The sequence below is a fragment of the Wolffia australiana genome, chromosome 1, assembly GCF_029677425.1.
Source record: "Wolffia australiana isolate 7733 chromosome 1, ASM2967742v1".
Lineage (NCBI taxonomy): Eukaryota > Viridiplantae > Streptophyta > Magnoliopsida > Alismatales > Araceae > Wolffia > Wolffia australiana.
This window is the reverse complement of record NC_135835.1, coordinates 2516519-2541589: the sequence shown is the minus strand read 5'-3', so window position 1 is coordinate 2541589 and position 25071 is coordinate 2516519. Positions and strand designations below refer to the sequence as shown.

Here is a 25071-nt window from a genome sequence, read left to right as displayed (position 1 = left end):
TTCTCCCGATGAACTCTACAGAGAGAACCCATGAGATTTTTCTCGATATCTATAATTAAATTCGATTAATTAAACTCTACAATTAAGTTTGTTTAATTAAATAGCAGAAGGACTCAATTATAATAAAAAATATTATACTGCAAGGGTAAGGTAACGAAATGTTTTCATTTAGCTATAATTTTATTACATTTTTTGAGAATTTAATCCAAATAAAAATATCATTCTGAACATTTTAATTTACCCTAATTATACATTTAACTATTATTTTCACGAAATGAATTTAAAAAATAAACATAATTTAATAAGATGAGAATGGCATGTATAAAAATCAATTGTATTATTTATTAATTAGGGATTAAATATTGCCCTTTCCAAGTTTTATTGTAAATCCCTACATTATTTCGGCATTTTAATCCCATGATTTTAGATAAGAATGGCATGTAAAATTTAATTATATTCTTTATTAATTAGGGATTAAATATTTATTTTTCCATGTTTTATTGTAAATCCATACATTATTTTGGGAATTTAATCCAATTATCCAATTTTTCGACGTCCAGCATTCGTCCGTCCGTCGTCCGCGTCTTTTGGACGGACGATTTTTTCGTCCGACGGGACGAAAATCGTCCCCTCCTATCGTCCCCTGGACGAATTTTCGTCCAAAAATTCGTCCATACCCATGGACGGGATGAATTTTTTGTCCCCGGACGAAAAATCCGTCCCCTCCGCGTCCCTGCACTATAGGGACATATGTACAATTATTTCTGAGCGGCGTCAGTTTCCAAGCGCATAAAAATATAGGGACTTTGATGCAAATTGTCATAGCGAGGCCACGTGGCTGCATCTCAACCGTCAGATTCGAATCCAGCGGTTTTTAGTCCCGATTCGTCCGTCCATCGTCCGAGACCTGTGGACGGACGGCTTTTTCGTCCCACTGGACGAAAATCGTCCCGTCCCACGGTTCACGGGACGAATTTTCGTCCCGAATTTCGTCCAAACCCTTGATAAATCTTTTTGGGCCGGCCCAATTATTTGGATTATCTAATCCCCTTGCGTCGTCTTCCTCCTTGCGCTAAATCAGAGTTGGGAAGTTCGAGAGATCGGAGAGCGAGCTTGAAACTGCTCATGGCGGCCTCGACCTTCGTCTCTCGGCCTTCCGACCGCTGCTTCACCTCTCCCCGTACGCCTTGTCCTCTTCGATTCCGCCAAGCAAGTCTTCTCTCCTTCTGCCGTAGCCGCAGTCGCCGAACCTTGGTCTCCATGAGCGTCGAAGCGCCGGAGAAATCGGTGAAGCTTCCGGTCGTGAACAGCCGGGGATCTAATTCGATCGACTTCGTCAAATACCAGGGCCTCGGGAATGATTTCATTCTGGTTGTTATTGATTTCTTCTTTTCGTTCTTTTTCCGTTGATCTGAGCTCACCGATCTGGCGTTTTTGAAATTTCCAGGTGGACAATAGGGATTCTCTGGAGCCGAAAGTTACTCCGGAACAGGCCGTCAAGCTCTGCGATCGGAACTTTGGCGTTGGAGCAGACGGCGTGATCTTTGCAATGCCTGGCACTAATGGGACTGATTACACTATGAGGATTTTCAACTCTGATGGCAGCGAGCCCGAGGTTAAATCTTATACCCGCATATTGTTCTTCTCCTTTTAATTATGATCGTCCTTTTTTCATCAGATTGTCTTACATTTCATGTTTTTATCCCAGCTTAATGAATCCCGAGTAGAGTTGGTTGTTCCTGTACTTTATTTCGTGTTTTAGCAAACCATGGTTTACGTTGTGTTTGTAGATACATTATGTTTTATTTACTGTTAATGGCGATCGTTGAGCATTTTGATTTGTTTCATGTTCATGCTCATCACATCCAAGATCTATCCTTTATTCCCAAAAGGGGGCTCTTCAGGATTCGAAGATCTTCCTTTACATATCTTAAAGATTCATATCCCAAGTGTACTGTCTATGGTTTCAGATGTGCGGGAATGGTGTTCGTTGTTTTGCTCGATTCATCTCAGAAATCAATAATCTGCAAGGAAGGCACAGGTACATGCAGATTTTTTTTTAGTATATGTTAGATTTAATGGGTTAACCACTGCGCTAAAAGCTATAGCTGATCCACTGTTCGTCTTTAAGGAGGATGTTGTTCTTCAACACTCCCCCACTACACCTGCTACCGGCCTATCTATGGTGTTTAGGGTTTAGCCTGTTTATGGGATTTGAACCTGCGAACTGGCTCTGATACCATATTAGATGATAGCAAAGGCGCCATTTTTCATCTTTAAGTAGAATGTTGTTCTTAGACATTATAAAAGATGAAAATCACCTGCCAATGCACGCGCGCCATTAATATTTATGGTCCCAACGTGCCATGTGTTACTTCTGGGATTTGAACCTGCGAGCTGGCTCTGATACCATATTAGATGATAGCAAAGGCGCCATTTTTCATCTTTAAGTAGAATGTTGTTCTTAGACATTATAAAAGATGAAAATCACCTGCCAATGCACGCGCCATTAATATTTATGGTCCCAACGTGCCATGTGTTACTTCTGGGATTTGAACCTGCGATCTGGCTCTGATACCATATTAGATGATGGCAAAGGCGCCACTTTTCATCTTTAAGTATGATGTTGTTCTTCGACCGTATAAAAAATGAAAATCACCGGCCAATGCACGCGCTCCATTAATATTTTTCTTCATTGCTATTACTATCTCATATCCTCGTGTTCTTGAACACCATCGATAGATTTTTCTGAGACAAAAGAACAGACAAAACTAGAGTTTGTGTTTGAATCATGTCAAAGAATTTGAAAATCGAGATTAATATATTAGTCGTAGGCTGTTATCAATAGCAAGCACAACCTTTTTCCCATAATTACCGGTTTCATCTGCGTAATGGCTTCTACCTGACTTCCAGAAACAAGTTTTGTTGCGGTTGGTCGACTACTTAACTGTAATTATTTGTGTTCTGCAGCTTTACTGTTCACACTGGTGCTGGTCTCATAGTTCCTGAAATTCAGAGTGATGGGCAGGTATTTTATGTTTTTATTTAAATTCCCTCACTTATTATCTCTGACTTCCATTTATTAAGCTACTTTACTTCTAAATAATGAAATTTGTGCTGTCAGGTAAGAGTAGATATGGGTCAGCCTGTGCTGTCAGCTCAAGAAATACCAACAAAACTTCCAGGAAACAAGGATGGAGCAGTTATTGGTGCTGAACTAGAAGTTGATGGTGTAACTTGGAAAGTGACTTGTGTTAGTATGGGGAATCCTCACTGTGTCACATTTGGCGCCACCGGGCTACAAGTAAGTCATCTTATGCTACCAGATATCATCACCTTTATCTAAATTATTCATTAAATTTCATCCTGATTTCCTCATAAAATTAAATAATGCAGCATCTGGTGGTAGACGACTTAGACTTGGCTAGCATTGGTCCAAAGTTTGAGAACCATGCCGTGTTTCCTTCTCGAACAAACACGGGTAAGATCTCTTTAAAAAAAAACTTATTTAAAGAAACACCACTGATGCTATTTTTACCTATCTCTTGAAGAATTCGTGCAAGTAATTTCTCCATCCCACCTGAAAATGCGCGTGTGGGAACGTGGCGCAGGTATTCATTCTACTTCATTCATGCAAAATGCTTAGTTTAAAAGATTTAATCATCTTATCGAATCGGAATTCAACTCCAGGGGCGACCCTCGCATGCGGAACTGGAGCTTGCGCCGTGGTTGTCGCCGCCGTTCTCGAAGGCAGGGCAGAGAGGGTGAGTACTTTCTTTGTTCCTTGCTCTTGTAGTTTCTCTCTAATTCCGTCAATTGTTCCAGAGATGCGTGGTTGAGCTGCCGGGAGGCCCTCTGGAAATCGAATGGCGGTCAGAGGACAATCGTATCTACATGACTGGCCCTGCCGAGGCGGTCTTCTATGGATCTGCCATCCTCTAGAGAGAGTGATAATCAAAGTATCAGATCAATTGACATACCTTTCATATAGTTTTGCACTTTGGCGGATAAAAAATCTCAGCTTTCTTGACGTTGTTTCTTCTGGGGACACTCCGAGGAGAGATGGCCGGGTACGCCGCACTCGTAACAGGTCTGTCTCTTCTTCTTCTTCTTCTCCTCGGCGCTGGCTGCCGCCGGCGGCGAAGAAGCCATCGTCTTCGCGGTGCCATCCGATGGCAACGAAGTAGTAGTCTTCGTCATGGCGGCGCCCGGCAGCGGCGAAGTAATCTTATTCGCTGTGGCGGTGCCGCCTTTTTTGGGGACAGCGGCGCTGATCCTGGCGGGCCGGCCGCAGAGCTCGGCCTGGTCCAGCTTCAGCGCCGCTGCCAACGAGGCGGCGTCGTGGAAATCGACGTGGGCGTAGCCTTTGAACTCCCCCGTCGCTTTGTCCTCTCCAAAGCGGACGGCGGCGATCTTACAGCCGAGGAAGAACTTCCTCAGCTCCTCCTCTGTAATCTCCCAGGAGAGATTCCCCACGTAAATTCTGTTGTACCCGTCGATAATCTCTGGCGAGAAGCTCTGTTTCTGAGGCTTCTGCGCCCCCTCGTATGGCTTGATCTTCAAGAACAGCCCTCCCCTGCAGAAATTCAAACAATCTTTCAATCAATTCAGATCAAAGTAGATAAATCTCAGCGAATTTAGATCAAAGTAGAAAAATTCAGCGGATTTGGATCAAAGTAGATAAATCTCAGCGAATTTACATCAAAGTAGATAAATCTCAGCGGGTTTAGATCAAAGTAGATAAATCTCAGCGAATTTAGATCAAAGTAGAAAAATCTCAGCGGATTTGGATCAAAGTAGATAAATCTCAGCGAATTTACATCAAAGTAGATAAATCTCAGCGGGTTTAGATCAAAGTAGATAAATCTCAGCGAATTTAGATCAAAGTAAATACATCTCAGCGAATTTAGATCAAAGTAGATGAATCTCAGCGAAATAAGATCAAAGTAGATAAATCTCAGCGAATTTACATCAAAGTAGACAAATCTCAGCGAATTAAGATCAAAGTAGATGAATCTCAGCGAACTTAGATCAAAGTAGATAAATCTCAGCGAATTTTGATCAAAGTAGATACATCTCAGCGAATTTAGATCAAAGTAGATGAATCTCAGCGAAATAAGATCAAAGTAGATAAATCTCAGCGAATTTAGATCAAAGTAAATACATCTCAGCGAATTTAGATCAAAGTAGATGAATCTCAGCGAAATAAGATCAAAGTAGATAAATCTCAGCGAATTTACATCAAAGTAGACAAAACTCAGCGAATTAAGATCAAAGTAGATGAATCTCAGCGAACTTAGATCAAAGTAGATAAATCTCAGCGAATTTTGATCATACATGTCAGAGCCATCGAGCGCCAGCGCCCTCTTCGCGGCTGCTTCCGTCTGCGATCAAACCATGCTAAAATCTCAGTTCACGGAGATGAATTCATAAACTAAGAGATGGAGAGCGGGCAGACCTTGAAGGAAACAATGGCGATTCCTCTGAATTTGCCGCTCTCGGGGAAGATCATGCAGTCGAGCTCGGTCACAGTCCCGCAGCCTTGGAAGAAGCTCCGTATATCGTCTTCCGTCGAGTAGTATGGAATTCCCCCGACGTACACCCTCTTGCCGGCGTCTTCATCTCTGCAGATTTCAATCGGATCAACAACGGAAGAGAAGACTCTTCCCTCTTCTTGCTCGATTCTCACCTCTCCTCGATCGTAGAAATCTCTTCCGCCTTCGTCTCTTCCTCTCCTTCGCTCTTCGTGTTCTTCTTCTTGTTCTTGATCTTGTTCTTCTTCTTCTTCCTGTTCTTCCTGTTCTTCTTCTCCGCGTCGTCTCCTCTCTTCCTCTTCTTGGAGATGTCTGGAGCGGCGGAAGCTTGTCCGCCGTCTGCGGCCTCGCCGAGAAGCTCCTCGTTCTTCGTCTTCTTCTTCTTCCCGGCTCTTCTAGTCGGCCGATTTTCTCGCCGATTCTTCGAGATCAGAAGCTCTTTCAGATTCCGCAACCGCTGATCAACGCCATTATCGCCAGAATCGGATCGAACGGACTGATTTCGCGATTCCGCGGCCTCCACGGAGACCGCCAGCAGAGATCTGAGCTGCTGCTTCAGTTTCTTCTTCGCCAGCACCATCCTTCCGCCGTGTTCGCCGTTTCCCAATCTCTCGAGCTAATTAGGGCAGAGGATTGGGTAAACGCAAGGAAGTGGTAAATCTGTCATTTCCAGGTGCTCTCGAACCAATTTGACCTGTCAATAAGCGCGAATCTCAAAATTTGAACGGCCGTTTCAATTCGATCGTCTCCGACAATCTGCGGAAGATCGAGAGATGAGAATTTCCCTGATTGGAAGTGGATCTTACCGGCTCGGGGTCGGAATTCGTCCGAGAACTCAACGCGATCAAATCCAGCTTGATTTTTGTTTCTTCTGTCAAATCTTTTCAGCGGTTCGTCTTCCCGCCCTGAGCCCTAGCTCGCTTCTCCAGGTGAGTCTTCTTCAATCTCTGCTTGTCAGTCTGGCACTGTAGGCATATATAGCAAGAACTCCGCGCTGGAGCAGCTCTGGATTTGCGGTGGAGGCTGGTTTTAGGGCATTGGCGATGGCGGCGGAGCTTCGGACGCCGTGGAATGGTGGCGGAGCGAGTCCGGAGAGGACGAAGATCTGGATTGAGCCAAAGCCGGCGAGATCTTCTTCAGAGAGGAAGAAGGTCCCCGTCGTCTACTACCTCTCCAAGAACGGGCAGCTCGAGCACCCTCATTTCATGGAGGTCGCTCTATCCTCCTCCGATAGACTGTTCCTCAGAGGTACTGATCCTTGTTCATCTTCTTCGTTTCTCGAATTTTCAGATTTCTTCCTCTGTTTTTCCGCAGATGTGATCAATCGGTTGAACAGCCTCCGCGGTGCTGGAATGGCTGCCATGTACTCCTGGTCTTCGAAGAGGTATCTTCATCTTCATCTTCATCTTCATTTTCTTTTTCTTCCGGACGATGTTAGGGCTTTGATCTGAGCGAGGATTTGCCGTCGCAGGAGCTACAAGAATGGCTATGTGTGGAACGATCTCTCGGAGAACGATCTCATCGTCCCCTCCCACGGATCAGAGTACGTGCTCAAAGGATCGGAGAAGTCTCTCGAGCTCTCTGATTCCTCACAGCGGCCGCTGATCCGGAGGTCGAAGCCATGGCGGTCCTTTGAGCTCGCCGAGTACGTTGTCTACAAGGCGGAATCGAGCGCGGAGAACGGCGAGAAGGCAGCCGACGCGTCCACGCAGACCGAGGACAGTCTTCCATGGAGGACGAGGAGCGACGTTCCCGAGGTGGTGGAGCTCGGCCGGGATGAAATCTCCCCTCCGCCGTCGTCCTCAAGCTCCGATTTCATGGAGATTTCGGCCAGATCCGAGGTCCAGGAATCATCAAGAGGAAGAAATCGAGCTTCTCAGCTGCTGATGCAACTGATTTCCTGCGGATCCTTCTCCATCAAGGACGACGGATTCGCCATGGTTTCTCAGTACAGATCTAGGCTCCCAGGGCCGCGCGCTCCGGCCGGCGAGGAGAAGACGAAGAAGAACGATCCAGAATCAGAACCGCCGTCTCTAATCAGATCCGTCTCCGATTCCCAAAGGTAAAACCGATTTCTTGATCCGAGGAGCGAAGATCTCTAGCTGAGATTGCTTGTTCTAGGGTTTCCAAGCCGGATCTGGAGGATGAACACGATCAAACTCCCAGCAAGTGCCTTCCGCGAAGAACGCCGAGGAAGGAGCTCTCCGGCGCGTAACAGACTCCGACGACGACGACGATGACGTTGTAAAGCTTTATGCCTTTATTTTCGGACCGGTTATTCCACCCAGTTATTTATTAAATAATCTCCAGATCGTATGTGAAAGGACAAGAATGCCCTCAGGCGTAGGTCTCACGGTGGGCCCGGGGTAGGGTATTTAAGGGAGATCGGAAACAGGGGTCCACCGTAAATCCGGACCCTCCAAACGCTGGTCCCCATCCGGTCAACTCATCTCTCTACGATCGCAGCCGCCTATAAATCCCTGACCGGCGATCCTACGATTCAAACTCCGTGCCTAGAGATAGAGAGAGAAACTAGAGAGAGAAACTAGAGAGAGAATTTAGAGAGAAAGAGAGAGAGAGAGAGGTGACGATGGTGGTATGACGAAGGAAGAAGAGGTGCTTTACAAGTCCGCAGTCTATCCGAGCGGGGCGCGTTTGTGTGCATGTCTCTCTAGCGCGAGCTCGGTTCTCTCTCCTCGAGTCCGGCCATGGCGGTCGGGCATGTCTCTCTCTAGAGACCGGCGTTGCTCTGCATGTTCGTCGCTGTTCTTGCGTGGATCCTTTTCGAGTTTTCGATCTCGCCACGGGTTGACGAAGGTCGGTCATGGGGCCGCTCAAAGGGCTGAAGAGAAGGAGAAAGCAGGAGAGCAAGGCCAGCAAGCAGGCCGCCTACGCCGCGGCTGGTCTGCCTTCGCAGCCCGCCGATTGGTGGGACGATTTTTCCAAGCGGATTTCAGGTCCTTGTTCTAATGTTCTTCTTCTCTTCGTCTTCTTTTTCTCGTTTTTTTGTTGTTTCTGTGGCGTTTCTAATGCGGTAACTCGTTTTTGAGCGGTTGTAACGTCGATCTGTTTCGGTCTTCTCGGTTGTGATTCGCCTGCGGTAGTCTTTCTTTGCGCCTCTTTCTGTCGACGATCTCGTTGCTGGACGTCTCTCTTTTTCTCTCTGAGAAGATAGCTGTTGGTAGGGTTCGCCTGTTAAAATCTTGTTTTCTTGCCTGTCTGTGAGTTGAAATTATTAGCATTTTTTTCTTCCGGCTTTTGGAGGATATGATTCCTTCTGAGATTCTTTGTCTTCTCGAAAAATTCAAAGAAAGTAACTGATGGTTTTATACTGGAACTTGGACGCTGGAGGATATAACGTACAGATCATTCATGATTAAATTCTCTCGGCCTGTTGTGAATGCCAGTGTTGACAATGTTTTTACCATGACGAGGTGTTCATCCTTTATCGAGGAGGAATAACATTGAATTTTTCATAATTTGCGGAGTAAAGTAATCGGTTAATCTCTTCATTTGATCTCGTCGATTACTGACATGTTATTGTTACTTTCTTCTCTCTAGATTGTGCTTTATTTTTCTCGTCATTTGTGCTGCATTGTGTACGCTTTTTTTCTCTAGGTGCGTTAACAAATCTTCTCTTTGTTTGTTCGTTGATCGACAGCCTTTGTTTAGCGAGTTAGAGATCTTTAATAAAAGTTACTTATTTGGAAGCCAGCAAATGTATCATTTTCGCTGGGGAGATCTTCATGGGAGTACTAGTACATTGTCCGTGATCAAACATGTTGAGTGTTCATTTGTGCGTTGAATCTCCATGGAATATATTGGGTCATTTGGTCCACCATGGTTGAGAATTCCAAACATGCTTCTAAACTTTTACATGAAGATACAGAACATACAATCAAGCTTTCCACTATTGTGGTGTTGCTTGACGTAAACTTTAAAGGCATTTGTGGGTGTACTTGGTCGTTTTCACATTAAGATGTTACTCTGTGGTTTTCTTCTTCAGGTTTCTGTTTGACTTCTGTATATTCTGAAAATTATTTTGTCTCCCAACCTCAGGATTTCAGAAAAACACTCCATGAAAAATGGAATGTTTCTTAGTGCTCGCACTTGATTTTTCCACGGTGGAGTCTATTATATTTACAAGCCGCCGTCACAAACAAGCCTGCCTGCCAGAAAACATTTATAAAAGTCTGTTAAACTAAAGAGCATTTGCAGTTTGAGTTACCAAAATTCTGTTCAATGACCTCAGACATTAAATCGGAGCTGTTCAATCAACGATCTAGGTTTTCTCCAGTTTTTTATTCCCTGTCCAACTCAAGTATGTTATTGCATTGTCAAGAGAGTACAATCTTTGCATTTTCTTAATTACTTTTTCCTCTCCACAGAATAGATGATTGATCGCAATTCTTTATAAACATACAAAAAGCGAGACTTCCTAGTAATAGTAGTCTCCAGTACCAAAATTTCAGGACAGTCTACATTCTCACCTTTTCACAATCACTTCACTATTTTCCTTTTCTAAATATGTTTTTGTCCACTGAGGGGTACCTCAGACTCGAAACTGCCTTGTTATCTGTTCTTTTTTCCCTTCTCCTGGACCACAATTTTTTTGCAATTATTCCTTTATTTTATAATGGAGTGAAATTTTCAAATGGGCAGGGACCGAGGACTTCGAAACGCTGTTCAAGATGTCGAGGGAGACATTCAACTACATATGCGGGCTGGTGAGGGACGACCTGGCAGCAAGGAAGTCCAGCTTGGCGGCACTGAATGGCCGGCCTCTGTCGATTGACGACCAGGTGGCGGTGGCGCTACGACGGCTCAGCTCGGGGGACTCCCTGCTGACAGTGGGCCAGCTCTTCGGGGTCAACCAGTCAACGGTCTCCCAGGTGACGTGGCGGTTCGTAGAGGCGATGGAGGAGCGCGGGTTGCACCATCTCCGCTGGCCCAGCCCGAAGGAATTAGAGTCAATCAAGGCCCAATTCGAGGGGATCCGCGGCCTGCCCAACTGCTGCGGTGCCATCGATGCAACCCACATCGTCATGTGCCTGCCCTCTGTGGACCAGTCCAACGCCGTCTGGCTCGACCCAGAGAAGAAGCACAGCATGCTCGTGCAGGCCATCGTTGACCCGGCCCTGCGCATCCTGGACGTGGTGGTGGGCTGGCCTGGGTCCATCTCCGAAGCCCATGTCCTCCGCAGCTCAGGCTTCTTCCAGCTCTGCGAGAGAGGAGCGCGGCTCAACGGCGCCAAGACAGAGCTTGAAGAACAAGGCTCGGAGCTGAGGGAGTACCTCGTGGGGGACAGCGGGTACCCGCTGCTGCCGTGGCTGCTGACTCCATTCAGAGGGGGGCGGGAGCTGCCGGAGGCGGCGGCAGAGTTCAACAAGCGCCACCAAGCCACGAGGCTGGTGGCCCAACGGGCCTTGGCCCGGCTCAAGGACACATGGCGGATCGTTGGTGGGGAGATGTGGCGGCCTGACCGGCATCGCCTGCCCAGGATTATACTCGTCTGCTGCATTCTCCACAATGTCATCATTGACCTTGAGGGTGCTGCAGTAGGCTCGGACCGCGCGCAATGCACCAGCTATGGCCATGATTCTGGGTATCGGCAGCAGCAGTGCGACTTCTCTGACCCGGCCGCCCGGGCCACCCGAGACCGGCTCGCCAGATACCTCTCCGGGGGTCTCCCTCCCTGACCCTCTGTTGCACCTGCCATTCTTTCTTCCTCTTCCTCCTTGGTGTCGTTCTTGCTGTTGCTGGGAATTGGTTGACTGTAATTGGGTCCAGTTCCCTTCATGGGTTACCCATTATTAAGATTTATAAGGCTCTGGTCCCAAGCCCGATATCAGATGGTCATATGCGGACAGATTTTGAACTGGATATCGGAATGGGAAACCTGATATCCATTTTTACTGATATCTGACTATCGGATGATGATATTTGATATCAATTGCTACAGTACTGATATTCAATAATATTATTTGTCCTAATATCGGTCGTCGACTTCGTCTCATTGGTTTCTAAAATTTCCTTAGTAAAATTTGTCATATAATTTAAACAATTCACAGCTTGAAATATATAAACATGAAATTAAAATATAAGAGTAACATTTCTTCTCTATGTGAGTACTAGGGATCACCCGTCCCAATACCAACATCAGATTACGGTATCGGAACGGATGTCGTACTAGATACCGAAAATCAAATTTTTGGTATCCGTTTTTTCCGATATCCAGATATCAGATAAAGATAGCATATATTGGTTGCTACAGAACCTATATCCGATATCGGTATCCGTCTCGATATCGTCACCCACCTCCGTCTCTCTGGAATCAAATATCACAGTTGGATATCAGATTTCGATATCCATCATAGAAGGGTTGTTAAAATTATATTTTAATTGTCGTAGTCGTCATCATGCAACGGTTTGGAGAGGAATTATGTGGGCCAGCGAGTAAGCAGAGAGCTTTTCAAGTTATTAAATAGCTCATTTAAAACAGACAGGCCAATATTTTTGTTTTCTTCCATATGGGATAATAGGATTCGGAGCTTAATGTTAAACTCTGAATCATGTTATCCCGTATGGAATAAAACAGAAATATTGAGTTGTATGTATTAAACGAGGCATTAATATATTCAATATATATTTTATAAAATTTATTACAAATTCAACGAGGTAATAATAGAGTGATTTTTTCTGTTGATATCCGAATACCGGTTCCGATATCTGGCTTTCAGTCTGATATCCGGTATCCGATATCTGTATCCTCCTTACCCATTCGATTGAGAACACCTCGAGCTCGTTTACTCATGGTTAAGCAAAACCTTTCTCCGATATCCGTTTTCACATATTAGATGGATATCGTCCGATATCCGATATCAGACACCTCTTCATTTTTTTTCTGGATATCGGATATTGAATGTTCGATACTGGATATCAGATGAATATCGGACGGACAATCCCTAGTGAGTACTATTGATTATTGTTAATGAATTTAGACAGTATTAAATTATGTTAAATGGGTTGAAATAGCAAGATGTACATCAAAACTTATATTCAATATTTGTAAGCCGAGGTCGACCTTAGATGTGTTTTGTAAACTCAATCTCCAGATTATTTTGGTCAAATGTGTTTGACACGATTCCTAGGGTGCAATTTTTTAAGTACGCTTTTGTTTGAAACAATTTATAAATTTTTTTTCATTTCTTTTATCTATATTGGAAAAATGGGTCAGTCAATTTTAAACCAGTATCCGGATTTTTGGCTGACATTTGATATACCTCCAATATCCAATATTTGGAATCCGAAACCGTTTCAATTTCATACGTATATCAGAATTTTTGTCTAATATTGGATATGGGATGGATGTCAACCATGAAATACTAGTGGATAATGTCTACTTTTAAAATATATATTTAATTTATTTTTCGAATTCAATATTGATATGTGTTTCAAGTCATAAAGAACAATGCCATATCTAGGGCAAATAAAACAATGACATTTAGTGAATCAGCATATTTGAAGTTTATATGTAAGTCCAACGAAATAAAATCATGTAAGTCCATCTTCAGAATGACCAGTCAGTTTTTCTCTTTTAGAACCTAAATATATAGGTTTTTAATCAACAAATCAATATTTTTATGCATGAGCGAATATCCAAGGTCTCGGAACGCTGATCGCCATAGGGAAGTATCACTACATGATTTCCCAAAAACCTTGATACATGTGGATTCATCCAATATTTTCACCCTCTCTTACCATTTTTTGTGATTTATTTTCCCACAATGTAGACCCACTACAATAGGCTGACATTATATTGATGTTTACAGTTCTATAATGAAATGGACGCATAAAAAACTAGAATTCTGGTATAGGAATCACATGTAGAAGTAGAAGAGGTTCATGGACTCTAAAGCATCAACCAAATTAATCTGCACACTAAGTCCTTCAAAACTCGAGGGTGAATATGAGCCAGTAGCCTTTTACGTAGGATTCACCTGTTTGGATGCCAAAATTGGATGACAATATCAAGATGAATGACAATTCAGATATTATAAATATAATTATGTTAAAAGCCTCTATCCACGTGGATATCGGATGATAATATTGGATTTATGATATTGATTTATGCCTGATATTGGCATTCTTATGTCTCAGGGATTGGATGTTGTTATTTGATATATGTTGTAGATATAAATGTTACAACATACAACCTAATATTGTAATCATAATTTAAATACTTTATTCAAATGAGTAAAAATTTAAATATATATTATTAAATATAATAAAATGAGGCATAGAAACACCAAATGAGTGAGAAGCGAGTGATGTGAATTTACTGAGTGAAACACCAAAGGGTAGAAAGGCGCTGAGTCACAACTGACAAGCGAGAAACACCAAATGATGGAATCGCAAGGCATAGAGAAATTGATGTGAATTTAAGTGACCATCAAGTCACTCTCACGTGACTTATCTCATTCAATATTCATGAATATAATATATATTTATTACAATGTACGTGTGATGCTTATAACAAAGTCTGTGAATACATCCTAATTTCTAATGAATTACGACTATATCGTAATATAGAGATCACTAGTCTTTTAAAATGTATGATTATTCTACTTTTGGAAAGACATCAGATTATGTTAGTATAATAGCAGTACATACTCTTGCTTATATGATGTGTAAGGTTGATCTCATAGCCATTAGTCTAGAGATAGCAAGGACATAGAGTGAGTGTTATTTAGGGAAACAACTCATTGATTTGATCTATATGAGTACCTAAATGGTATCATATTGATGTCCAAATTGTTGGGTTCGGTGCCTTGGTTTGTCCATGAAAACACGTTCCACGCATGCAGAAGTGTGTCGATCGATTCACAATCAATCTTTGAAATAAAATATTGAGTGTACATTTTTGGAGAACTTATTCCACCCCTGACATGCTCACTTTGAGATCGTTTTGAAGCGGTTCACGCGTCCAGCCTCTAGAAATATCCACGCGATCACTCGGCGCTTGGATCTCCACCTCTTCTTGTTCAACTCTCCTTAGAGACTCTCTTTTTGGTTGATGTAGAGAATGAAGAAAGGGACGGGACTCTCAAATCAGACTTGCATGGGTGCTTAAAATGAAACCCCTTTCCCTCTTTATATTTCACTTAAGGTTTTTCTCAAAAACCCTCCAAAGTAAAATATATCCACCAATGCCCTTATGATATTGTGCTTGTGACCCTCTAGGCCCATGTATCGTCCTAGTTAATGACTTTAGTGTCCCAATAGCATTTATTGACCGACCTTATTAATTAACTATTTCAACATATGTATTAATGAAATAAGGATTGATTTAACCCAATCGATAGGTTAACTTTCCAGTCCGTGGGGTGTCAAGCTACACCTCGTGCTCGAGAAGATACCGAGTAGTCTAGAACTCTCTCATGAAACTTTTACCGTCATCGCTTATCGTATATGTATAATCCATCATCCACGAGAGACTCTCGAACGACTTATGGTATAGTTAATTAATAATGATGCGTAAGGGGGATCTGTCGTTCGATTAGTACTGATGTGTAACGGGGATCATTGGAGAACGCCTTCTCCAATATCCTCACTACCCTGGTCAGAGATTTTTCTGCATCGTCTTCCTCAAGTCAATCTCCTCTTGTACTGAGGGCGGATGATCCCATTTTGACCATTCAATCATCTTCTCAAGCTTCTTACTGCATCGGACCTATAACTTATTTGAATCCCATGATTAGAGGCTCGTAAGTCATAGCCAAAACATAGTCATTCACTCACGAGATGTCTTTATTGTATCAGGTCAATGGATCACTTATACAACTGTGACTTGAATCAACCTGATTGATGTTTAGGAATCAAAACATTCGGGGATTCGTACGGATCGATTCACTATATGTCCTTGGTGACTATCCATCGGAAAGGAATATTTAGAACACATATTTAAAGACTAGTGATCGATGTATTATGATCTCATCATAATACAATACTTCATTGCACGTATTATGGACTTCATTATAAACATCACACGGAATAATAATGAACGCAAATATTTTATTCAATAAACTTAAATAAACATGGTAGTGTGATTGGCTTGATGACCACATAATATCCATCACAAATGTAGGGTTTAAATGTCTCTGTTTTAATTCAGACTTAGCCAACAATATGTATGAAAATTTCAACATCAATACTCTATAATGAATATAGGGCAAGTAAGAGGTTGATCCACAGAGAGGCAGAAATCTAAATTTAGATATTATCTTAAGCTTGAAATGAAGTAAATGATTTTAAAAGTGTAAATACAACTTCTGAGATTTTTTTTAGATTATTAGTTAATTTATATAATTTTCCATGATTTAAATTGAAGCAAAAATACAAAGAAAAACTCTAGAAATAGTTTGCACTAATTTTACTAATTTAATTAATACCCAAAGTAAAACATAAATAATTTTAAATTTAATGTAATTTAATTAAAACCCAAAACCACTAGAACTATTAAAAAAACAGTTATAACTATTAAAAAAACAGTTATAAAAACACTAGAAATGTATTATACTAATTTTGGGGGTTTTCTTGTTTTTTGAAAAACTTAAAATGCAGGAAATAATTTTTCCTAATTTTTATAATTTTTAAATTCAGAAAATCACAAAAATACCTGTTCCGGTGATCGCCGACGGCAAGGGTGGCAGAGCGACGGTCTGGGCTTCTAGTTCAGCGAGCCTAGTTTGGCCTATGTGGCCTACTAGGTCAACCCAATCGGGTCAACCCAATTAAGCCATGGCTTATTCGATTTGGCTAAATCATGCACATTGCGCTCTTTTACCCAGGGGTGCGCATGCTGCCCGCGCAGACCGGCGGGTGGAAGAGCGCTCCTGCCGCACATGCGACGTAAGACAACACACAATGGTGGCAACATGAACAAAAATCCAACGTTTTTAACCAACATGATGAAATTTCGGTGCAATTTTTTTGGGATTTGACATGGGAAATGATGGGGGATCGAGAGGGATATGGGGATGGATTTTTGAAATAGAAAATAAATGGTTTTAGTGACTGAAATGAATAGATAGAGAGAAAAAATAAAGAGAGGATGTAGAAGAAGTTTGAGATGGAATTTGAAGGTGCAAATGAAAGAGACTGTTTATGAAATATTTATGGGACTAAGTAGAGATATGTATGATCATCTAGAGAGAGAAATATTCAATTCTAGAGAGATAAATTAGGGAAAACGAGTGTGTAGAATGATAAAATGATGGATTTGAAGGGGAAATGAATATAATGATGAGAAAATGAAAATTTAAGTTCCTAAAACCTCAATGCAAGTCTGGTGGAGCCCTCAATTCTTCCTCTGAAGTCTGGATCCTTATATTTTGCCATGATCAGGCATTTTTCAATGAAAACAAGAGTTGAGATTGAGAGAAAACTTCAATAAACTTACATCAAGCATGTTGAGCAACCTGGATTCTGAAATATGCCTTTTCCTGTTGGCAAGCCACTTGTTGGAGCACGTCTAGAAGGAGGGAAAATGAGGGACAAAAGGAGTATTTATACATTTGAAGAAATATTAAATACCCCTTTAGGCATTTTCTATTATATCTTCTTGCCATTTGACTATTTTTCTCCGTGGGTTCAGATCTTCCTCTTGTGATATTCGTAATTATTATTATAAGGATTTTGAGAGCCCAATGTGCAGTTCAGGTCATGCCCTATCTCCCTCTGATTTCTCTTTTGAAGGCCCGAAGCACCATTGCTCCTTTCAAGCCCCTTTTGAGAATCACTAAACTCTAAAAAATTCTCCAACTCTCGAAGAATTGGATATTCTCATTCGTCTAAATTTGTGCACATGTAAGAATATAAAATACTCATCAATACTAATACTTCTTGACTTCAAATAATTCAAGGAGGCTAGTAAATAAACCATAATGTGCCAAAATTGGAATTTATAACATGCATAGATATTTAGTTAAATCAAATAAATAACATGATAATTTATAATTAATAATACCATACTTATCTAAAGTGTATTTTAAAAACACATGCATATTATATTATCAACCGTGTTGATTCATGTTGTGGTTTTGTAAGTTGTCCTTGAACTTAAGACACCAAATACATTGTGGATGGACAGTTGTACATTTAATTCATGGCAAGTTATTAATCATGGAATTTCAAATAATCTTATATTGGGTTCACCTTAATTTCATTAAAATGATTAAGTGGTCCAAATGGGATTGTATGTCCTTTGTTTAAAGGGAGACAACTCGAGGAAGATGATCTAAGATGATCTAAAGGAAGATTATTATATGTCATATGGCTAATGTAGTTGAATATTGAGGAAGAGCTCAATAATGATCCCTAATGCATCATAATAACTTGTCTGACCAATTAGGGTTTCACCAATGACTATACCATATTTTAAGTCATTCTAGAAGCAGTAAAATAATGGTGGACTATAAGTACATGGGAATTGATATTAATGATGTTCTATGAGAGAGCAATTACACTCCTTTGTATCTATTAGGGCATACTGTATAGCTTGGCACCACGTCAGGATAGAAACTTGGCCCATCAATTGTGTTCAACCAATCCATGATTAATTATTCTGCACGGAGATATATATACATATAAATAATTAATTAGGTTGACCATTAAAGTTTATGACGTCAACAAATTCTTTGACTACACGTATACACAGTCCTAGTGGGTCACACTGAAATGGTATCTTGATTTAGAATATATATTTAAGGTTTAGGGTTTTAAAAAAAATTATCGAGTACAAATTAAAAAAACTCAAGGCCTTGATTAACATGAACAAACTCGATTGTGCAATGGAATATCAAAAGCAAAACATTGATAACCCAAAACCATCGCCTTTGCACATTTAGAATCTATGATTTATGGGTTACTTCAGTGGGCATCTTCAAGCAGTTCATCTTTCAAGTATCTATACATATCCACACACTCTTTATAGTATGTATCTCTAATTCTTGACTTGAGATGGATGTGGAAAATATGATTTGCATCCATCTAGTCTCCTCTTAAGGCAAATAAAGAGGGACCATTCAACTTGATGCTCATGGTTATCATATGTGGGAGCTTCCCTTAATTAATAAAAGTTTCCAAAGTTATAGTATATCCACCAATGTCGAAAAACTTTATGGGTGCCACCCTCTAGGCCCATGTATCGGTCTAGTTAACAACTTAAATAGGCCAATAGCCTTTGTTGGCTTGAACTTATTATTTATCTATATCACACATTGTTTGACTACTTAAGGATTTATTTAATCTGATCAATTGGTTAAGTCGTTAGCCAGTTTGGCCTTAGAGATACAAAGGAGAAAGTCAACTCGCTGATATAATGTTTACTATCATTGGTTACCATGTGTGCATAATACATTATCTACGCGAGTCTACCTAATCACTTAGGTGTGCTTTACTTTCTAACCCTAATTAGTAATTCTAATCAGCACTGACGCGTGACAAAATTATTGGATAACATATTGTATAACATTTTTACTACCATGGTCAGTGACATAACTACATCATCCTCTTTAATTCAATTTTCGTTAACACTGATGGGAGATGATCCCATCTCGAGCACTCAATATCCTCTGTGGATGTTCATACATCATAGATAGAATGGTCGACTGATTTGCAGAACAAATTTGCAGATATATCACAAAATGTTTAAAACGGTATACATTTCACGAGGCCAAATTGTCACAACATATCTCAATCTAATCCGAGTTGAATGGATGATGGAAGTGTAAATTTTGTTTTGTTTCATTTCATTTATACAATCTTATTACATCTTCACTTTAGCTTTGAGAATGTGTTCTCATCTTAAGGAGCACTCTTTTAAAAAAACAGAAGATAATTAACATAGATTCACGGGCAAGAGCGTAGTAAGATAATTAATATGCAATGGAAGAACCATAATTTGTTTTAATTCATTTTTTTATCATCAATTCATCAGCACTCTTTTCAATTCCACTACACACTTCCTCCTCAAAACTCTATGCACGGGTAGTGTTATATATCTTCTAACAACTAATTCTGCATTATTCATTTTTAAAACTTCTAGCATTTACCTTCAGTGACATCTGCCCATCAAAACCCATCATTCATCTAAAACTCACGTTGCAGATATTTTTCAACATATAATTCACGCATATTGTTTAAAACCGAAGATTTGGGCCACCACAAATTCCAATTTGCTCTAAAAAAAAACCAACTTGAAATCTATTATTTTTTCCATTATTTTACTTTCCCGCCAAAATTTCCAAATTTACAATTAATGTCCGAAGGCGCGGCGTTGGAAAAAAAACCGTCCGAAATTCGCGCAAGATCCGACACCTCACATGAATCCAACGATAAATAAGAAGCCAGCCTGGCGATCCGGGGGAAAATCTACCAGCCAATCAGCGCGCAGCCCCGTTTGTATATAAATAGATTCCCCGTCTCTTTCTTGTTCACCAAGCCATTTCTTTCGCTACTGCTCAGAGGTTCTGCAGAGATGGCGCCCAAGGCGGAGAAGAAGCCTGCGGAGAAGAAGCCAGCGGCGGAGAAGCCGGCGGAGGAGAAGAAGGCAGCGGCGGAGAAGGCGCCGGCGGAGAAGAAGCCGAAGGCGGAGAAGAAGCTCCCGGCGAAGGACACCTCCTCCGCGGCGGGGGAGAAGAAGAAGAAGAAGAAGGCGAAGAAGAGCGTGGAAACGTACAAGATCTACATCTTCAAGGTGCTCAAGCAGGTGCACCCCGACATCGGCATCTCCAGCAAGGCCATGGGCATCATGAACTCCTTCATCAACGACATCTTCGAGAAGCTCGCCCAGGAAGCTTCTCGATTGGCCCGTTACAACAAGAAGCCCACCATCACCTCCCGCGAGATCCAGACCTCCGTCCGCCTCGTCCTCCCCGGCGAACTCGCCAAGCACGCCGTCTCCGAGGGCACCAAGGCCGTCACCAAATTCACCAGCTCTTGAGCGAATTGTATTTTCCTGTACGTGGTTGATCCCAGAAAATGGAACTTTAGGTTTATATATGTTGTTCTCTTCTCGATCTCTCTTCCTTCCTGCGCTTCTTAGTAATAAGCTCGTGTACAAATTTTCGTTGAATTCGACGTCTTAACAGTTAATCTCCGATGAATTTGACGTCGACAGTTAATCACGTATCTAAAATCGATTATAACAGGATTATTTAGTAATTTGGAGGTGATGATCAGCTTGTATTAATTTCTTGTCTGATTCTTACGCAATTATCTTCAAATTCATATCCGCAGCTTCGATTGGTGTCCCGCGTGTGATCTTCTTCGTTGGGGAATCGGCAATGTGTGTCAGGAATAGTTACAACCAGGATCGAGCAAAATTCCTGAATAACATTTAAATTCCGATCGGTTATGTTATTTGCCACAATTCGTGGGTCTTATTAGGGTTTGGATGACTGTTGGAGAAATCGTGGAGAGTGTGGGCATGGATCTGAGCGATAGGAACGAAGCGTTGCCTCTGGTAGCCTCTTCAAAGAGCGGATCGGATTCGAATGAACCTCAGGAGAAGAATCACGCCAAGGACGTTCACATTCTCAGCTTCGGATTCCTGTTCGTCTTCTCCGCTTACAGCGCCGCTCAGAATTTGGAGAGCACCGTAAACGATGTAGATTCTTCCCCGATCTTCCTTGATTTCGAATGAATTCGACTTCTAGATTTCGTTTTTCTTCATTCCGAAGGATAATTCCCACGTTTCCGGCGAAGATCTCGAGATTTTTCCTGCGTTCCGTAGAAATTGATGGTGTCTATCTCATGACAGGACAATGATTTGGGGACAATATCGTTGGGAGTGCTGTACCTTTCGTTCACTTTATTTTCGTTGATTGCATCGCCGATGGTGAAATCCTTGGGATCGAAGAACGCGCTCATCCTCGGCTCAACTGGTTACTGGCTGTTCATCGCAGCTAATTTGAAGCCCTACTGGTTTGAATCATAATAACGCTTCTCTGAACTATGAAGAACATTCGTTCAATTCACGCTACGATATTCAAATCTCTAGATTCTCATTATAGCATTGATTTTTATTCATAGAGATGGGGCTGCGAGAAACATCATAATTCAGGCCGAGAGAAATTCGTGTTAAGGTTGATTGTTTTGATCAGATACTCTGAATCAAGAAGAAAATTGTTCATAATTTGCAGCGAGATTTTATGAGAAATCACTCAGTATCAGAACATCATGCTTCATCCAGAGAAGCATTAGTTTTTTTTTGATATATCACTCTGAATCACAAAGAAATTATTCATTTTACAAAATCATACTTCATGCGGAAAATACGTCTCCTGTAACCGTTTATTACCGTGATCTGCAACTCTGAATCGCGAAGAAAGTTTAAGCCAAATCGCCAAATCTTTCAGATTCTCTTCATACATTACGCATATTTTCTATTACAACTGTTCTGATTTGCAATTCTGAGTCATAAACAAATACTATATTCATAATTTTTTGAATTCCGGAGAATTTTTTTCTAGGTACACCATGATTCCCGCGTCTCTTTTTCTTGGTTACGCGGCATCTATAATCTGGGTGGGACAGGTAATAAGAGGTAAATTTAATAATCATGAACTTACATCCGACCTTCGGTGATGTTCTAAATTATATGCTTAAACTTTGATGAAAAATTAGGGCACGTACCTCAGCTCGGCGGCACGCAGCCACGCTAAGGATGGCCTCTTACCAGAAGGCAAAGCATTAGGAAAATTTAATGGCGAGTTCTGGGGAATATTTGCTAGCACTCAGGTCACTATTGAACTTTTAAGCCGTCTTTAATTAAATGTTCTTGATGTTCTATTTTTCAAAAAAAAATGTTCTTGATGCACTATCCTGATCTTTGATCCAGGTTGTAGGCAATCTAGTCTCGCTTGCTCTGCTCAGAGGAAATGTCAGCGTTTGCTTATCGATTGTTATAAGTCAATATCAACATAAATTTCCTCCGAGTATGATAAGTATTAATTCAATTAAACGGCGATGTAGGATAAGGAAGGTATCAAAGGGACAACGTTGCTGTTTTCTGTGTTCTTGGGAAGCATGACGTTGGGTACTGCTCTCTTGTGTTTCTTGCAAAAGAGGGATGAGAGAGAAGCTTCTCTCTCTGAATTTTCTGCTGTAGTGGAAAACTCTACGATCAGAGTTCTGTTACAGTCGATCATCTCCCCGTTACGTGACTGGAGAATGTTGCTGATTATACCTCTTTTTGTCTATTCTGGTCTGCAACAAGCCTATGTATGGTATAAAAACGGAATTCATTTCTTTTTTGACTTCATTAGTAATTCGAATTTGATAATTCTACTCTTTAAATCAGGTCCGAACTGACCAAGCATGTTATAACTCCCGCGTTCGGAGTGTCCGGGGTTGGTGGCGCAATGGCAATTTATGGAGCTTTTGATGCTGTGGTGAGAGTCATCATCATCATCATCATTGTCCTCGCCCTCTCACCGTGATCATCATCCTCGTCCCCTCATCATCATGGTCATCATCCTCCTCCATCCTTTTGTGTCATGATCATCACCATTTTCAATTATATTTACGTAATGCTGTCGAATGTGTTAGAAATTTCCTCATAACGCTAAATAATTGAATTTTACACTATCCCTTGCTTGCCTAGATCATGATCATGATCATCCTCCTCGTTCTGATTATGATCACGACGTTCATGGTGACGGGGATGATGATGATTAATAATCATTAAATGCTGCTTTTGAATGTGTTACTGTGTTCTCCATAACCCAAAAATATTTGTTTTTTACTGTCTTGCTTCCCCTGCTCATGATGACGATGCTGATCAACTTTTATCATCGTCATACTTAGAGTGAGGAGCAACTTTCTTCTAGTTATGTTGTTAAATGTGTAAACGGGTTATTTATAACGCTAAAGATTAGACTTTTACGTTGTTTCTTGCTTGACCAGTGCTCCTTCATTGCTGGGAGGTTCACCTCCGGTATTCCTTCAATAGCCTTCACCATTTGTGGTGGATCTCTAGTTCAGTTTGCAGCCCTTCTTTGGCTTCTGCTAAAACACAGGCAATCTCTCTCTCTCTCTCTCTATATATATATATGCATATACAAATACATATACATATACATATACATATACATATACATATATGCATATACAAATACATATACATATACATATACATATACATATACATATACGTATACATATACATATACATATACATATACATATACATATACATATACATACACACACACACACACACACACACATACACATACACATATACATACACATACACATACACATACACATACACATACACATATACATATACATATACATACATATATATATATATATATATATATATATATATATATATATATATATATAATCTGGGTGTGTCTCTCTGTGTTACTAACATTTCATTTTGCATCAATGGCCTCTTATTCAGCGGCATAGATCGAGGGACTTTATATCCTTTGCTCGTCGCGGCGGGGTGGGGCGTTGGCGACGGTGTATTCAACACTCAGCTAAGCTCCTTATTGGGCCTGATTTTCCGGGACAACACAGTGAGCCCACTAAATTCCAGCTTCTGAACTTTTTATTTAAATTTGATCTTATTATTTTCATGCCATCATTATAACATTGTAAAAAAACAGGAGGGTGCATTTGCCCAGCTTAAGGTCTGGCAGAGCGCATCCACTTCAGTCGTCTTCTTCGTCAGCCCCCACATCTCCTTCCCGGGTATGTCGTTGATGCTGCTCATCTGTCTTCTCCTTTCTCTGTTACCCTTCCTCTTCCTCGTTAACCGCAATGATCATGTCTAAACTGGAGTATTTGCTTGAGCTTTGTGCCTCATTGAATTGCTCCTAAAACTTTGTGGGCTCTATTCAATCTGTTTGTATTATGGATCCACTAATGTCTTAAATATATAGGTTTCCATTTAGTATTTAACACTCTGGAGCTGATATATACGGCTACTAATTGATTTTATCATCAATTTCATAGCGTGCCGCTGGAAAATATGCTTTCAAATTTGTTTTGGACTTCATTTCTCATAAACTTTATGTTAGTTGTGTGCAAGTCTTGGCAATATCTTACATACCATACAAATTTGTCGCTTGATTTTTAATGTTCTTTTTAATGATCATGATCATTGATATGTGCACGTTTGCATAAGTTGTAGTCACCACTTAGGACCCACAATCCTGTCCAAATATGAACAATTGGTAATTAGCCTCGCAGGCCCTGAATTATAATAGGCAGGATGAGTTTAGTGTCATCTCCTCTGTGAATTAAGATAAGATGGGGAAATCTGGACGAAATTTAATTTGGGCCAAGGATGGAGAGCTATGTAATGAATGGAAGATTAGGATTGGGGAATAGGTAAGAAAAATTTGACCAAGAATGATCAAGTTTGAGTCGACGTTTGGTGGTATCTAGAAGTTGATAAAGTTGGTTAAAATGGAACCAACTATAAACTTAATGAACTCACTAAGATCCATCTAAT

General features: G+C 41.0%; 6 protein-coding genes across 9 annotated transcripts; 5 read left to right on the top strand and 1 right to left on the bottom strand.

The window, feature by feature from the left end:
• The first annotated feature begins 1056 nt into the window (after positions 1 to 1056).
• Positions 1057 to 4030, top strand: LOC144701383 (diaminopimelate epimerase family protein). The gene is made up of 9 exons (XM_078573200.1): positions 1057 to 1371; positions 1448 to 1615; positions 1971 to 2041; positions 2971 to 3028; positions 3125 to 3304; positions 3397 to 3481; positions 3552 to 3611; positions 3691 to 3764; positions 3826 to 4030. Exons 1-9 carry the CDS (start codon positions 1126 to 1128, stop codon positions 3940 to 3942), a joined length of 1059 nt encoding a protein of 352 aa, XP_078429326.1. The 5' UTR covers positions 1057 to 1125; the 3' UTR covers positions 3943 to 4030.
• On the bottom strand, positions 3594 to 6114 carry PHIP1 (phragmoplastin interacting protein 1). 3 transcript variants are annotated; one of them, XM_078573167.1, is made up of 5 exons: positions 5690 to 6114; positions 5459 to 5624; positions 5338 to 5384; positions 3981 to 4576; positions 3594 to 3855 (listed from the first exon to the last, which is right to left on the bottom strand). In XM_078573167.1, the coding sequence occupies exons 1-4, from the start codon at positions 6112 to 6114 to the stop codon at positions 4018 to 4020; spliced, it is 1197 nt and encodes a 398-aa protein (XP_078429293.1). In that variant the 3' UTR covers positions 3594 to 3855; positions 3981 to 4017. The 3 variants fall into 3 exon arrangements, with proteins under 3 accessions (XP_078429293.1, XP_078429302.1, XP_078429284.1); XM_078573176.1 differs by lacking the exon at positions 3594 to 3855 and having other exon boundaries at positions 3949 to 4264; positions 4334 to 4576; XM_078573158.1 differs by lacking the exon at positions 3594 to 3855 and having other exon boundaries at positions 3949 to 4576.
• Positions 6115 to 6577: 463 nt separating this feature from the next.
• LOC144701391 (protein SOSEKI 5-like) lies at positions 6578 to 7843 on the top strand. 2 transcript variants are annotated; one of them, XM_078573212.1, is made up of 4 exons: positions 6578 to 6782; positions 6849 to 6918; positions 7006 to 7596; positions 7656 to 7843. In XM_078573212.1, the coding sequence occupies exons 1-4, from the start codon at positions 6578 to 6580 to the stop codon at positions 7747 to 7749; spliced, it is 960 nt and encodes a 319-aa protein (XP_078429338.1). In that variant the 3' UTR covers positions 7750 to 7843. The 2 variants fall into 2 exon arrangements, with proteins under 2 accessions (XP_078429338.1, XP_078429336.1); XM_078573210.1 differs by having other exon boundaries at positions 6578 to 6918.
• Positions 7844 to 8031: 188 nt separating this feature from the next.
• On the top strand, positions 8032 to 11380 carry LOC144701373 (PIF / Ping-Pong family of plant transposase). Its single transcript, XM_078573189.1, has 2 exons — positions 8032 to 8491; positions 10197 to 11380. The coding sequence occupies exons 1-2, from the start codon at positions 8359 to 8361 to the stop codon at positions 11231 to 11233; spliced, it is 1170 nt and encodes a 389-aa protein (XP_078429315.1). The 5' UTR covers positions 8032 to 8358; the 3' UTR covers positions 11234 to 11380.
• Positions 11381 to 20025: 8645 nt separating this feature from the next.
• Positions 20026 to 20614, top strand: LOC144701350 (histone H2B-like). Its single transcript, XM_078573146.1, has one exon. It carries the CDS (start codon positions 20074 to 20076, stop codon positions 20536 to 20538), a length of 465 nt encoding a protein of 154 aa, XP_078429272.1. The 5' UTR covers positions 20026 to 20073; the 3' UTR covers positions 20539 to 20614.
• Positions 20615 to 20741: 127 nt separating this feature from the next.
• On the top strand, positions 20742 to 24515 carry LOC144701340 (Major facilitator superfamily protein). The gene is made up of 10 exons (XM_078573136.1): positions 20742 to 21204; positions 21358 to 21521; positions 22070 to 22133; positions 22224 to 22337; positions 22438 to 22479; positions 22572 to 22825; positions 22900 to 22990; positions 23505 to 23617; positions 24013 to 24130; positions 24221 to 24515. Exons 1-10 carry the CDS (start codon positions 20992 to 20994, stop codon positions 24386 to 24388), a joined length of 1341 nt encoding a protein of 446 aa, XP_078429262.1. The 5' UTR covers positions 20742 to 20991; the 3' UTR covers positions 24389 to 24515.
• The last annotated feature ends 556 nt before the right edge of the window (positions 24516 to 25071 follow it).

What these genes read in the sequence shown, in the direction of transcription:
- LOC144701383 (XM_078573200.1), top strand. Translation starts at nt 1,126, where the DNA reads ATGGCGGCCTCGACCTTCGTCTCTCGGCCTTCCGACCGCTGCTTCACC. An exon ending in AAATTCAGAGTGATGGGCAG is followed by an intron (nt 3,029 to 3,124) that starts GTATTTTATGTT and finishes TTGTGCTGTCAG; the next exon opens with GTAAGAGTAGATATGGGTCA. An exon ending in TTGGCGCCACCGGGCTACAA is followed by an intron (nt 3,305 to 3,396) that starts GTAAGTCATCTT and finishes TAAATAATGCAG; the next exon opens with CATCTGGTGGTAGACGACTT.
- PHIP1 (XM_078573167.1), bottom strand. Translation starts at nt 6,114, where the DNA reads ATGGTGCTGGCGAAGAAGAAACTGAAGCAGCAGCTCAGATCTCTGCTG. An exon ending in ATTTCTACGATCGAGGAGAG is followed by an intron (nt 5,625 to 5,689) that starts GTGAGAATCGAG and finishes TGAAATCTGCAG; the next exon opens with AGATGAAGACGCCGGCAAGA. An exon ending in GCGCTCGATGGCTCTGACAT is followed by an intron (nt 4,577 to 5,337) that starts GTATGATCAAAA and finishes GAATTTCTGCAG; the next exon opens with GGGAGGGCTGTTCTTGAAGA.
- LOC144701391 (XM_078573210.1), top strand. Translation starts at nt 6,578, where the DNA reads ATGGCGGCGGAGCTTCGGACGCCGTGGAATGGTGGCGGAGCGAGTCCG. An exon ending in TACTCCTGGTCTTCGAAGAG is followed by an intron (nt 6,919 to 7,005) that starts GTATCTTCATCT and finishes TTGCCGTCGCAG; the next exon opens with GAGCTACAAGAATGGCTATG. An exon ending in TCCGTCTCCGATTCCCAAAG is followed by an intron (nt 7,597 to 7,655) that starts GTAAAACCGATT and finishes TGCTTGTTCTAG; the next exon opens with GGTTTCCAAGCCGGATCTGG.
- LOC144701373 (XM_078573189.1), top strand. Translation starts at nt 8,359, where the DNA reads ATGGGGCCGCTCAAAGGGCTGAAGAGAAGGAGAAAGCAGGAGAGCAAG. An exon ending in TTTTTCCAAGCGGATTTCAG is followed by an intron (nt 8,492 to 10,196) that starts GTCCTTGTTCTA and finishes TCAAATGGGCAG; the next exon opens with GGACCGAGGACTTCGAAACG.
- LOC144701350 (XM_078573146.1), top strand. Translation starts at nt 20,074, where the DNA reads ATGGCGCCCAAGGCGGAGAAGAAGCCTGCGGAGAAGAAGCCAGCGGCG.
- LOC144701340 (XM_078573136.1), top strand. Translation starts at nt 20,992, where the DNA reads ATGACTGTTGGAGAAATCGTGGAGAGTGTGGGCATGGATCTGAGCGAT. An exon ending in TGGAGAGCACCGTAAACGAT is followed by an intron (nt 21,205 to 21,357) that starts GTAGATTCTTCC and finishes ATCTCATGACAG; the next exon opens with GACAATGATTTGGGGACAAT. An exon ending in CTATAATCTGGGTGGGACAG is followed by an intron (nt 22,134 to 22,223) that starts GTAATAAGAGGT and finishes ATGAAAAATTAG; the next exon opens with GGCACGTACCTCAGCTCGGC.